The sequence below is a fragment of the Antechinus flavipes genome, chromosome 3 (genome assembly GCF_016432865.1).
Source record: "Antechinus flavipes isolate AdamAnt ecotype Samford, QLD, Australia chromosome 3, AdamAnt_v2, whole genome shotgun sequence".
Taxonomy (NCBI): Eukaryota; Metazoa; Chordata; class Mammalia; order Dasyuromorphia; family Dasyuridae; genus Antechinus; species Antechinus flavipes.
Genome location: NC_067400.1, coordinates 271027062 through 271039990, shown reverse-complemented (window position 1 = coordinate 271039990; position 12929 = coordinate 271027062). Strand labels below are relative to the sequence as shown.

Here is a 12929-nt window from a genome sequence, read left to right as displayed (position 1 = left end):
GTACTTAGAAAAATTCAGGACTAAAGAATACTTTTGAAGCATATTTTCTATTAATCTGCTCTATGTTAATTTTGTGCAATTAGATAGAGACCTTGTTGCACAGACAATTCTATGGATTTTCTTTGAAATTTTCTTTGTTTCTTTGGATACCTCTTTTGGATACCTCAGTTTCTTTGAAACTGACCATGTGGTCAGTTAGTAAACTAGCATTTATTAAGTTTCTACTATGTGCCAGGCAGTGCACCCAAGCACTGGATAATAATAGCTAGCAATTATATAATGATTTAAATTTGCAATTGCTTTACAAATGTTAACTCATTTTTATCATCACAACCACCCTATGTGAGGAAGATGCTATCATTATTCCTGTTTTACGAATGAGAAATCCGAGTCTAAAAAATGTCAAGTGATTTGCCCAGGATCACATAGTAATAATAGGCCAGACTTTAACTCAGGTTCTTCTGATTCAAAGTCCAGTAATATACCCTGTTACCTACCTGTTACCAGCTACCTCATTAAAGTTGGAGTTATTAGATTAACTTGAAATAGGAACCATTTTTTATGCAGCGATATTGTGCAGTTGATATTCTAAAAACATTCTTATAATTTTACCTTTCGTCTGCTTTCTGCTATGAAAATTATTTATAAAATCTATTAGAATTTGTAAATTTAGAAAAATGACAAAATACTAACATTTTGGCAGACAAAATAAATATTTTGAAAATGCTAAATTGAAGCATAGTAATATTAGGGAAGAACCTAGCATCAATATTTTAATTCAGAATAAAATGGTAAACATAATCACTTTTTAAAAATGTACAAAGATGTTGAAATAAAGATTTTAAAATGTTCAAAATATTTTTTTTTAATAAATGGAAGGTATCCAAAATCTTAGTGAAAATTAAGACTTTTGAGACTGTTTCTGTAGCAGCGAAAGTATTATAGTGTTATAATATTACCAATGGAAATTTTTGGATTAAAAATTGGAAAATATAAATCTATAGTACTATGCTCTAGAATTCAGTCAAAATCAGTATGGCATGTAACATGAGACAAGGTAATTAAGACAAGTGAATTATTAATTAATGATAAGAATACAGAAGAAAAATTATAAATAAATGATAATAACACAGAAAAAAATCATGGAAAATTGTTTGCTATCCATCTAACAAACTGAAACTGTGCAACAAGAATCCATATTTTAATGACTATTTAATAGTCATTAGAGTGATTATGTTTCCTGAAACAATTAAAGTTATTGTAGCATAGAGGAATTTGATTTAATCCATGAGTTGATGGGCAAACTCAGATTAAAATTAGCCTCAAAACAAAGAACATGTTTTTTTTTCCTATAGTTTAAAAAAACAAATTGTGCTTCCTTCCCTCCAACAATCTATTAACAAATAAGAAGACGAAAAAAAAAGTATGATTCTTTGTATTTTTCTGACATTAGAAATATTATTGTCTTACAATATTTCTAATGGAAATTTAAAATTAATTTTTAAAATTAAATGCTGGATTCAAATATAAATCTGTAGCAAATATAAATCTGTAAAAAGCCACCTCTGTATATATAACACAGATATATCTCCATTTTTGAGATTCCATTTAAACTTATCAGGTATAATTTGAGTCTATAATAGTATGATTTTAGAGCTTTTGGGAAGACTTCTCCTCAGATTATTTTGTCTAAAAGTGCAGCAAACTTCTTTGACCAAAAATGAAAATAATGAGATGGTTGAAAGATGTAAGTCATTCACACTTTAGCATGAATTAATTAAATCTAATATTTTAGAATCTAATTGAGAATATTCATTAGTTCTGAAAATTTTAGTGGTGGGAGTGATTTTTCAAAAGATGGAAAAGGTGATAGGGATAATTTTGTAATGTGGGAATATTTTGTGGAGGAGAGGGCATTGTAATGCTAGGTGCTCTGGGCAATCAGAGGTAATAATAGGGACATTAAGCCTTTTAGGAAAAGAAGGTAGGAGGGGACTAATTAGTACTTTTCTAAGTAAAGAAGAGATTCTCATAAAAGTAATTTGTTTAGCTTTTAAAACTCTATCCAAACTGCTGCAAACAAAATTTCTAACTTTATTCATTGAACATTGATCTCTCTCCTACATTTTTTTTTTTTTTGGGGGGGGAGAAGCAATTGGAGTTGTCACTTGCCTAGAGTAACACAGTTAGTAGTGATGAGGGGAGCCCTGAAATTCTCTCTCTCTCTCTCTCTCTCTGACTTGGGCAGGAGCCATGAGATAGAAACTCCTTGAAGGAGAGACCCGTTCCTCCACAAAAGACCCACCCCAGGGAATCAAGATAAATGGTTTCATTCTGTTTATCTTGGTGGGCATTAGTTGAGTCCAGGATCACTCCTACTTAGCTGGAGCTGGAGATCAAGCTGGAGAGCTAGATTTTTATCAACCTGTATTGAATTGGAGATTAGTCCAGGGACACTCATTCAAATGGAAAATTTCTATTCAATTCCCAAAAATCTTTGTCTGATTTCAACTCAAATTGCCTCCAGCATCTAGCCAAATTTTAAATTATAAAAAACAGGCAACTAAGCTCAATTCTTTGCAGAGAGGCCAAAGCAGGAATCATGCAAGGCCAAGGGACCTCCCTTGGCATAGCTGCCTGTGAGGACCCTCTGCCTGCTGAAAAAACATTCTCTTTTCAGTGTTACTCCCTCTTTATCTCTCTCACCTATTTCCCTAACAGGACTATACCCCTCTTTACCTTTCTGTCAGTATTTCTCTGCTAGGAACTTTATCTCTTTCTCTGCCAGAACTTCTCTGCTAGACCTTTACTTCTCTATCAGGACTTTGCCACTAAGGAAGTCAGCCTGCAGAAGATGACTTCCCAATGCCAATAAATTTCTTTTGCCAGTGTAATTTTTCAGGTTCATAAATTCATTTACGAAGGACCTGAACCGACCAGATGGGGGGTTCCCACAATTCTCTGCCCTGCTCCAAACCTCATCAGTAGGAAGTGTTAAATTTCTAAGACCAGATTTGAACTCTGTTCCTCCTGACTCCAGGGCTGATGTTCTATCCACTGTACCATCTTACTGCCCCTCTATACTACATTCTTGCCATCAAAGCCAACTGATCTTTCTGTTTCTCATACATCGAACTCCATTTCCTATCTTTCTACTGACTGTCTTCTAATATCTAGAATGAACCATCTCTTCAGCTCTGCCTTGAGAATTCCTCTCTTTCTTCAAGATACAACTCTAGGGGAAAGAAACATAAACTTTCTAAAGAGAAGTCTGCCTCAGTTTACACTAGTTTGGCCAGTTTCACTACATGGAATAGAGGAGGGTTCAGAGAGCAAGGGGGAAGATGACTAAGTAACCTGGAAAGAGACTATTATATATTATATATGACAAATGTCAAAGTAAAATATCAAAGAGAAATGGTTTCTTGAAGACAAAATCTATCTCTCTTTTTTCTCTGTATCTCCAATTTTGGTGCATATGTGTGATTGAAAGAATAAATTTAATAAATGTCTGTCAGATGACTAGACACACTAACAAAGCTACCCAAGGTTGAAAAAAAAAAATAAAGAGAATTACTTTTTGCGTTAGCTAATAACTAAAATTAAAAGTCTTATTGTTTTAAATTATTTCAGAACATTTTCTTTCCTAAACATAATCATTTACAACAGTATTTTTAAAAAATCAATTCTAAAACTCTCTTGCTTAGGACAATCATTTCCTAGGACACGATAACCTGGGGCTGTCTGCTTCATATCAAAACATGAATATGAGTCAAAATTCAGTCAAAATATCAGAATGATGTTTTTTTTTTTTATACCACATACTCTTTTTAAAGAGATAAATGGAACACACAAGCCCCGAAGAAGTGGAACAGGGTGGCTGCTATCTATCACTTTAATCTGACATCAAATCTTTGTTCTCCTCAGTAAAATAAAGGAAAAAAGATGGAATTTGATGATGACATTAACTTTAAGTGATCTGCATTAAAAGAAGATTTTACCTTTGCTTATTTCCTTGCTACTTTTGGGGAAAAGTTTTATTTTTCTTTCACTCTCAGATTATCCACTGAAAAGGTGAAAAGGAAGATACAATCCAGGTAAATTTTGCTTCCAATTTTCTGACTCTATAACATGTTTAATAATTATTTTTGTTTGATTGTTTTTTTGCTGAAGAAAACAGATTCCAATTGATTCTTAGTGGAAGTCAAGCATTTCTCTCTCTTTTTTTAATTTCTTTATTTTAACAACATTTTTTTCAAAACATATGCAAAGAGAGTTTTTAACATTCACCCTTACAAAACATTGTGTTCCAATTTTTTTCTCCCTCCTTTGTCCTTACCCCCTTCCCTAGATGGCAGGTAACAATATATGTTAAACATATGCAATTCTTCTATATATATTTCCACAATTATCATGATACACAAGAAAAATCAAATCAAAAAGGGGAAAAAAAGAAAAAAAAAGCAAGCAAACAACAAAAAAGTGAAAATACTATGTTATGATCCACACACAGTCCTCACAGTATTTTCTATGGGTGCAGATGGCTCTCTCTATCACAAGTCCTTTGAAACTGGCTTGAATCACCTCTCTGTTGAAAAGAGCCATGTCCATCAGAATTGATTATTGTGTAATCTTGTTGTTACTTCATATAATGTTCTCTTGGTTCTACTCACTTCACCTAGAAACCGAGTCTTTGAAGGTGTTTCTGAAATCATCCTGTTTATTATTTCTTATAAAACAATAATATTACATAACATTCATATACCATAACTTATTCAGCCATTCTCCAACTTATGAACATTCACTCGGTTGCCAGTTCCTTACCACTACAAAAAGGGCTGCCACAAACATTTTTGCACATGTGGGTCCTTTTCCCTTTTTTATGATCTCTTTAGGATGCAGGCCCACTAGAGACATTTCTGGTTTTTTAAAAGCCCCTTGGACATAGTTCCATTTTGCTCTCCAAAATGATTCACAACTCTCCCAACAATCTATTAATGTCCCAGTTTTCTCATATCTTCTCCAACAATCATCATTATCTTTTCCTGTCATTTTAGGCAATCTGAAAAATATGTAGTAACACCTCAGAGTTATCTTAATTTGCATTTCGCTGATCAATAGTGAGTTAGAGCATTTTTTCATATCACTAGAAATGGTTTTAATTTCTTTATCTGAAAATTGTCTGTTCATATCATTTGATCATTTATCAATTGGAGGATGGCTCATATTCTAATTAATTTGAGTCAATTATCAAAATGTTTTAGAAATGAAACCTTTATCAGAATCCTTGGATGTAATTTTCCCCCAGTTCCCTGCTTTCCTTCTAATCTGTAGCCAAGCATTTCTTTCTGTAATTTGAGCTCCTATCTTGATTAAATACAGGATTTGTTAAAACTTCATATTATATATTTCCCCATATTAATCAACTGAATTCAAATGACTTGACCTTTTGAAATCCAAAGGCTGAAGTGGTGAAAAACTTTTTTTTTTTTTAAAGAAAGTTATTCAGTGAAGAACAAGACTTTTATAAGTGAGCAACTGAAGAATCTTTAGGGTTCTATTTCTGTAGTGACATTACTTTACTTTTGGTAAATGAGAAAACCAAAAAAAAAGGCATCTTTATTTAACTGATCTTTGAAAGGCAAAACAGTTCATATAAAAAAGAATATAAGGGTGAAATTTACCCTAAAACTCTTCTATCCTTTCATGTTCTATGTTATAATTGCTTCATATTGGCACAAAGTCAATAAATATTTGGTCATTGAAATTCTTTAAAATAATGATCTATTACATTATTTGTTCCTCAATGTTCTAGTAACATTACAATCACTAACTATCCTTACACTATCAGATGAAGGAAGGAAGAAGGGGAGGGATAAGAAGGAGAAGAGGAAGGAGAAGAGAAAGAAAGAGAAGAAGAGAAGGAAGAAGAGGTAGAAGAAGAAAAAAACAAAAAGAATAAGAAGTTATTTTTATTTACAGAAGATTTGATGAACGAAAAATTTGTTTTGGCTGATATTGTTCCACCTGTCAAAATAAACCATTAGAATACATAGTTGGGAAAAGGTAAACTATAGGTCATATACAATTTGGGAAATTTATCTTCCCCCTGTTCATTGTCAGCTCTTGGCCAAATGGACAGAATATTAGACCTGATTCAAGAAGACTTGAGTTCAAATTTGGCCTTGAACACTTACTAGGTTTGTGGGCCTGACCAAGTCACTTAAAAATTCTTTTTGCTTTAGTTTTCTCGATTGTAAAAATAGGAATAATGCAATTATCTCCAAAGACAGTTGTAAGGATGAAATGAGATAATATTTGTTAAAAAAAAAAAAGGTGGAAAAATATCAATTGTTCATGGGTAGGCTGAGCTAATATAATAAAAATGACAATTCTGCCTAAATAGGTCTACTTGTTCAATGCCATATTATTCAAACTGCCAAAAATATTTTAGAGAACTAATAAAAACAATAATAAAATTCAACTGGAAGAACAAAAGGTCTAAAATACAAGGAAATTAATGAAAAAATTACAGAGAATGGTGGCTTAGTAGTACGAGATCTAAAATATATTATAAAGCAGCAGTAATCATTATACTATACCTATATGTAGCAGTATATTATAAAGCTATCAGATCTTTGGAGAAAGGAGGAATTTATGACCAAAGAAGAACTAGGGAATATTATGAAAGGCAAAATGGACAACTCTGATTACATTAAATTAAAAAAATGTTTTGCACAAACAAAACCTACAGAAAGAAGATAAAAAGGGAAATACAAAGCCTAGAAAAACATTTTTACAGCCAGTCTTGCTGATAAAGGCCTCATTTTAAAAATATATAAAAAACTGTGTCAAATTTATCAAACTACAAGTCATTGTAGTCCAAGGTTATGACCAGTCAGTTTTCAGATGATGAAATTAAAGTCTTCTATAATCACATGAAAAAAATTCTCTAACTCACCATTGATTAGAGAAATGCAAATTAAAACAATTCTGAGGTACTACCTTATACCTTTCAAATTGGCTTAGATGAAAGGAAATGATAATGATAAATGTTGGAGGGGATGTGGAAACGCTGGGACACTAATGTATTGTTGGCAGAATTGTGAAATAATCTAACCATACTGGAGGACAATTTGGAACTATGACCCTTTAAAGGGCTATCAAACTCTGCATTTCTCTTTGACCCAGAAGTATCACAACTGAGTCTGTATCTCAAGGAAATCATATAAGATGGTAAAGGATTCACATGTGCAAAAATGTTTGTAGCAGCTCTTTTTGTGGTTGCAAAGAACTGAAAAATGAGTAGATGCCCATCAATTGGGGAATAGTTGAACAAGTTGTTGTATTTGAAGTTAATGGAATATTACTGTTCTATAAAAAATGATGAACAAGATGATTTTATTCGGAAGGCCTGAAAAAAATTAAACAAATTAATGCTGAATGAAACAAGTAGAAACAAAGAATACATTGTATACCATAACAACAAGAAAGTGCAGTGATCAACTATGAAAGACTTGATTCTTCTCAGTGGTTCAGTAATCCAAGGCAATTTCAATAGACTTTGGATAGAAAATGCCATCTGCCTCCAGAAAAAAAAGAATTATGGAGCTAGAGTATAAATCAACATATGTTATAGTCATTTTTTTTCCTCTCCCATGGTTTTTCATAAAACAATGTGTATTTCAAAATTAAATAATTAATTTAAAAAACCACTTATCACAATTCCTTGAACAGGACAGACATTATATAAATCCTCATTCTCTTCTCTTATTTGCCTCTTCCCATTTTCTGCCCTGACACTAGGACACTGTATCATAGTAGTATACCCCCATCTTTGTCATCCATACTCCAATAAATGCTTTATCAGTGTATTATATATATATATTACTAACTGCACCATAATTTCCTTTCAGGGTCACCACACATCTATATGTATTGTGTAAAACATTAGATCTTTGAAAGCAGAGACCCTTTTATATTTTTGTCAAAGTGTTCAATAAATGTTTTTCTTTTCTTTCTTTTTATTCTTTGTTATAGGGATTCCTATCTGAGTGCAGATTGAGAGAATAAGGACATATCAACAAATAAATATATAAAAACAAAAGAACATAACATATATTATAAAAATATTCTATTGTTCTTAAAATCCAAGAGATATTTCATTGTTATTACCTTAGAAATGATAAATATAATTACACTATTTAGGTAGAGTAAAAGAAGTAACATATATAACATACAAAAATATATGCATGGAGCATTCCATCTTTGGTTTATGTGCCTTTGCATATAAGTTCCCTCTTCACTATAGAAAACTATTTCCTTACCTCAATCAGTTACAATCCTTATTTTTCATTAAAATATAATTCAGAAGCTGCCTCTGAAAAGAGATCTTTCCTGTTCCTCTCCCATTCTCACTTAACATTCTCCCTCTTAAAATTACTTTATATTTCTTTGAATAAACTTTTGTTTTTGGTATTTGTTTATTCATGTAAGCTTCTGAAAACACGCTCTTTTTTTAATGGGGTGGTGAATGTGGCACATGGCATTTTGTATATAACAGATGCTTCATAACTGTTTGGTGAATGAAATTGAATACACATATAAATGTCAACACTTTTGCATATTAATATTTGTATATGCATATATATGACATTTATATAGTTATACATATGTATATATGGCATTTACATGGTTTTATAATACATATTCATGCAATAAGTGACGGCAGTTTTTGAAGGTACTAATGTGATTAATTCAAATAGATCTGTAATATAGTATTTCTCATACCTCTTGATGAAGGTCTTCCCACCAAGAATTAAATTTCTCCAGTTTCTCATTGATAAGTTCATCTAGAATTCCACCATCTGTTAGTGTTTGTGCTAGTTCTCGAATCTGATTTCGGTTTTCTTCTGGATGCTGCATTAAATTTTCAAGCGACTAAAAAAAAATTTAAAATTCTTAATAAACATTTTTTTAGAATATATTAGGAGTCATCACAATACTAAATATTTCATTCAACACATCATCTAGATTCACATAGTTAAGATACATCCAGTTAAATATTTTATTCAACTAATAAAACATATAGTATCTCTGTTGATTTATTATTTTTATTTAATTAGAAATAAATTTCTGTCAAAATGTGATTTACCTTTTATGCTTCCAAAAAGGTTAGCTAGACTGCAAAAATCTAAAACCCAAGTTTAAATATACCAAATAGAAAATTATTCAGTGTGCTTCTGCTCAATCTCCATCAGAATCATGAAATCATAGGGGGAGAAAATTCTAAGACATTTCTAGTCAAGACTTCAGAGGAAAAGAATTTAGATTAAATCTTGCTGACAAAATATATTGATTCTAAAAATTCCTGATAGTTTTTTATTTTGAAAACACATACATATATAATTATTTTCCCTATACTAATTAGAAGTAGGATGAAATAGTACAATATAGTTTCAATTTCAAATAGTTTTTTCCCATAAATTCCAAATCTCTGCTTTGTATAATATTTTTGTCATTTATTTCATGCTGCCATTCGGAGCATTTTTTCATGTCTCTTGTGATACCTTGCTCCATTGATAATTTCTGTTTCCCCTCTCTATTTTTTCTCTTCTATACTGGTTTCTTCCTCTTTCTTTATGGTAAAAACAATAACAACAACAACAAAAAACAAACATGGCATAGCGGGTTTCATTATCTGCTTCCATTTACTCATTACTTCTAAACTTTGCAATTGGAATTACCTTTCTAACAACTTAAAGCAATTAGTTTCTAAAAAGCCATCTTTGGCTTCCTAATATCTGTATGTCTGTCTTTCATATACACACACATATATTCTCTCTCCCTGAATGTTCAATGTTGACTGAATATTCAATCTTAATTTACAACTATCTTTCATATAATGTCAGCTGTACAGACTGCTAACATTCAACAAATTACAAAACTGCTCTTTCAATCATGTCTAATATTGTTAAGGAAGAACAACTCTCTTTATCACCTATCTTTGAAGTCCTCCCTTTTTAACTCATCTCTCAAATGAAATATATATTACCAAATTCTATTGATTCTAACTCCAAACTATATAATTCATTTATTTTTTATTTCATTTTTAGTTTAATTGGTTTTATTTTGAACTTAAGAAATAAAACAAGCATTTTCATAACATAGTAGAACAGAAAAAAACATGATTGTATATAACACTGTAAATCTATTATATGCAACTTGATATTCCTTTGAAATATACAATAAAGTTATATATAACTTTTTTTTCCCTCTTCTTATCCCATCCTACACTTGGCTACCATTAGACACAAATATGTATATAGCTATAAAATCATTTTATACACACTTCTATTATAAGTTATTTTTCAGGATGCAGGTAGTGTCTTCTTTCATGTGTTCTTTCTACTTAATTTGGATATTTATAATATTTGAAATGACTTAGTCACTCAAACTTTTTCTTAAAACAATATTTTCGTTACTGTATACAAAATTCTCTTGGTTCTGCTCATTTCACTCTTTTATTTCATGTAAATATATACATGTTTCTCTATGATCAATGAATTCATTGTATCTTATAGCATGGTAACATTCCATTAATTATTGACTACAAGTTGTTCAGACATTCCCCAATTCACAGACTTTCCCAAATTTCCCAGCTTTTTGTCAATCCCCAAAGAAAGCTAACATAAATATTTTAGAAAATATTGGTTTTTTTCTTTTTTTCCTAATCACCTTGGGAAATAGACTTACTAGTGATATTGCTTCCTTACAATTCTTATTGCCATCACCCTAGTTTAGACTTTTATGACTTTTCACTTAGATGTACGTGAAAAGTTTCTCTGCTTTCATAACATTGCTGATTTCTTCAAAACAAAAATAGGACAAATTAACTCCATTTCCCAAAAATCTTTAGTAGGTCATTATTATTTAGTGAGTTAAGCCCTTATTCTTCATCCCATTAGTCAAGACCTTAAGCAACCAACTTTCTATAAAAGATTTATTCCAGAGTTACACCTCTCTCCATCAATGACTTTATTCATATAATTTACCCTGGGATAAGATATCTCAACCAGTTTGTCTATTGCTATCTCATCAACTTAGATGATCTCCATGAATGTGTCCTTAATTCTAGAGCTAAGGTATTTCTCTTTTCTTTATTCTCTCATAGAATTTAATTTTCACCTCTTTTATTTACTTATAATACTGCATCTTTCAGGGCAATTGTTCAATGTGTATTTCTAATCTCCTACATTGTAAGCTTACAGATAGCAGAGACTTTGTTGAATTTATCATTGTTTCTTTCTCAGTGCTTTGCTCAATATTTTCTTTTAGTTAAAATTACTCACATTTTTATTTAATGATCAATTTCAAGATCTTTCATCACTTTTGTTGTCTGATTTGGATATCTTTGAATTAGTTAATTTCTCTCTAATACTATAGGTTTTAATACAGAATTCTAGGTATATCCTAATAAGTCTAGAGCACAGTAAAACCATTATTTTCTTTAAAATAACTATATTCTTATTAGTAAGAGCAAGTATACATTACACTTATAAGTGACCCAAAGGTTAAGGGAGCCATATATGTTGGTGCAAGTAAGCTTTATGTAGGATACACCATTATCTTTCTCTGGAAAATTTATAAGAAAACATGGATAACAACTACATAAAAAGAGAAGTTTTGAATGAGTTAACATTTTTGCTGCTGAAGAGAATATCCACACTGATAAGCTCATCAATCCATCAAAATATTGGAGTATAAAATTACATTGACTTCTTATTTTTATACTTCATGATACCTCCTCCTCACCTTGAAGGTGTAAACCTTTATATTCATCTTTATTGAATTTTTTCCTTATTCTATTTGGTTTTTAGCACCATTCTATCAAGATTATATTCTCACAGAAAGTTAGAGCTATCAGGATACTTAGAGATGGTCTAGTTCAGCTATATTTTACAGATGAGAAAAATGAAGTGCAGAGAGAATATGTTTCTTTTTCTGTATCACTTGGCTAGTAAACAATGGAGCTAAATCTAAAACCCAGCTATTCTGAATAAAATAGTTTAAAGTAGGAATTAAATCACACATTGAACTACTGCCAATAAAATTCCCTTTAAAATGCAAATATGTGCTTTTCAGTGGGAGAGATTTTGTAAGAGAATTCAATGATGCTTTACTTTGTGGGTAAATTTTGTGATTAACCTCTGAGGCCAAGGCCAGATATTTGAATCCAGGAGAAAAAATTCATGACAAGACAAGGAACTTTTGAAGAAGAATGGTATGAAGTTGTAGTGTCAAATTGAAAGAGAAATAAGGTTCACTAAACTGTATGCAAGTATCCTTTTTGGAATGTATTGAACTAAAAACCCCACATATTTACATTAAATATATTTTATTGTATTTTTTAAATTTTGCTGTCTTTCCCAACTTGATTTTTATCTGGTTAGAGGCACACTCAGATCTTTTTTTGAGTATTTCTGCTGCAAAGCTCTGAAAAAAGTAAGTAGAGACAGGACAAACTTTGTGTCTGGTGTGTGTGTGTGTATGGGGAGAAAGGAAAGGACTAGAGAGAGAACAGAAGAGAAAAAAGAAACAGAAAAAGAAAAAGAGTGACAAAGAAAGATATAGAGATAAAGAATGAAACACAGAGAGAGAGAAGAAAGCAAAGAGAGTGAGAGAAAGCAGAGAGAAGGAAAGAGGGAGGAAGAAAGGGAAGAAGGGAGGGAGAGACAGAGGGACAGAGGGACAGAAGGACAGAGGGGGAAAAAGAGAGAGAAAGAGAGAGAGAGAGAGAGAGAGAGAGAGAGAGAGAGAGAGAGAGAGGAAGAAGAGAGAAGAGAAGAGAAATGAAATGAAGAGAAGAGAAGAGAAGAGAATGAGGGTAGGAGTAAACATCTTATGCCCTGAAAGAGGTGAGAACTATG

At 31.5% G+C, this 12929-nt stretch overlaps 1 protein-coding gene across 1 annotated transcript in view; it reads right to left on the bottom strand.

Annotated features, from left to right (window-relative positions):
- The window catches only part of DMD (dystrophin), a 2219276-nt gene that overhangs the window by 1395983 nt on the left and 810364 nt on the right, over window positions 1-12929 (bottom strand). The window contains exon 29 of the mRNA XM_051991017.1: window positions 8791-8940. Within this exon, the coding sequence (XP_051846977.1) occupies window positions 8791-8940 (150 nt within the window). The remainder of the gene's footprint in view (window positions 1-8790; window positions 8941-12929) is intronic.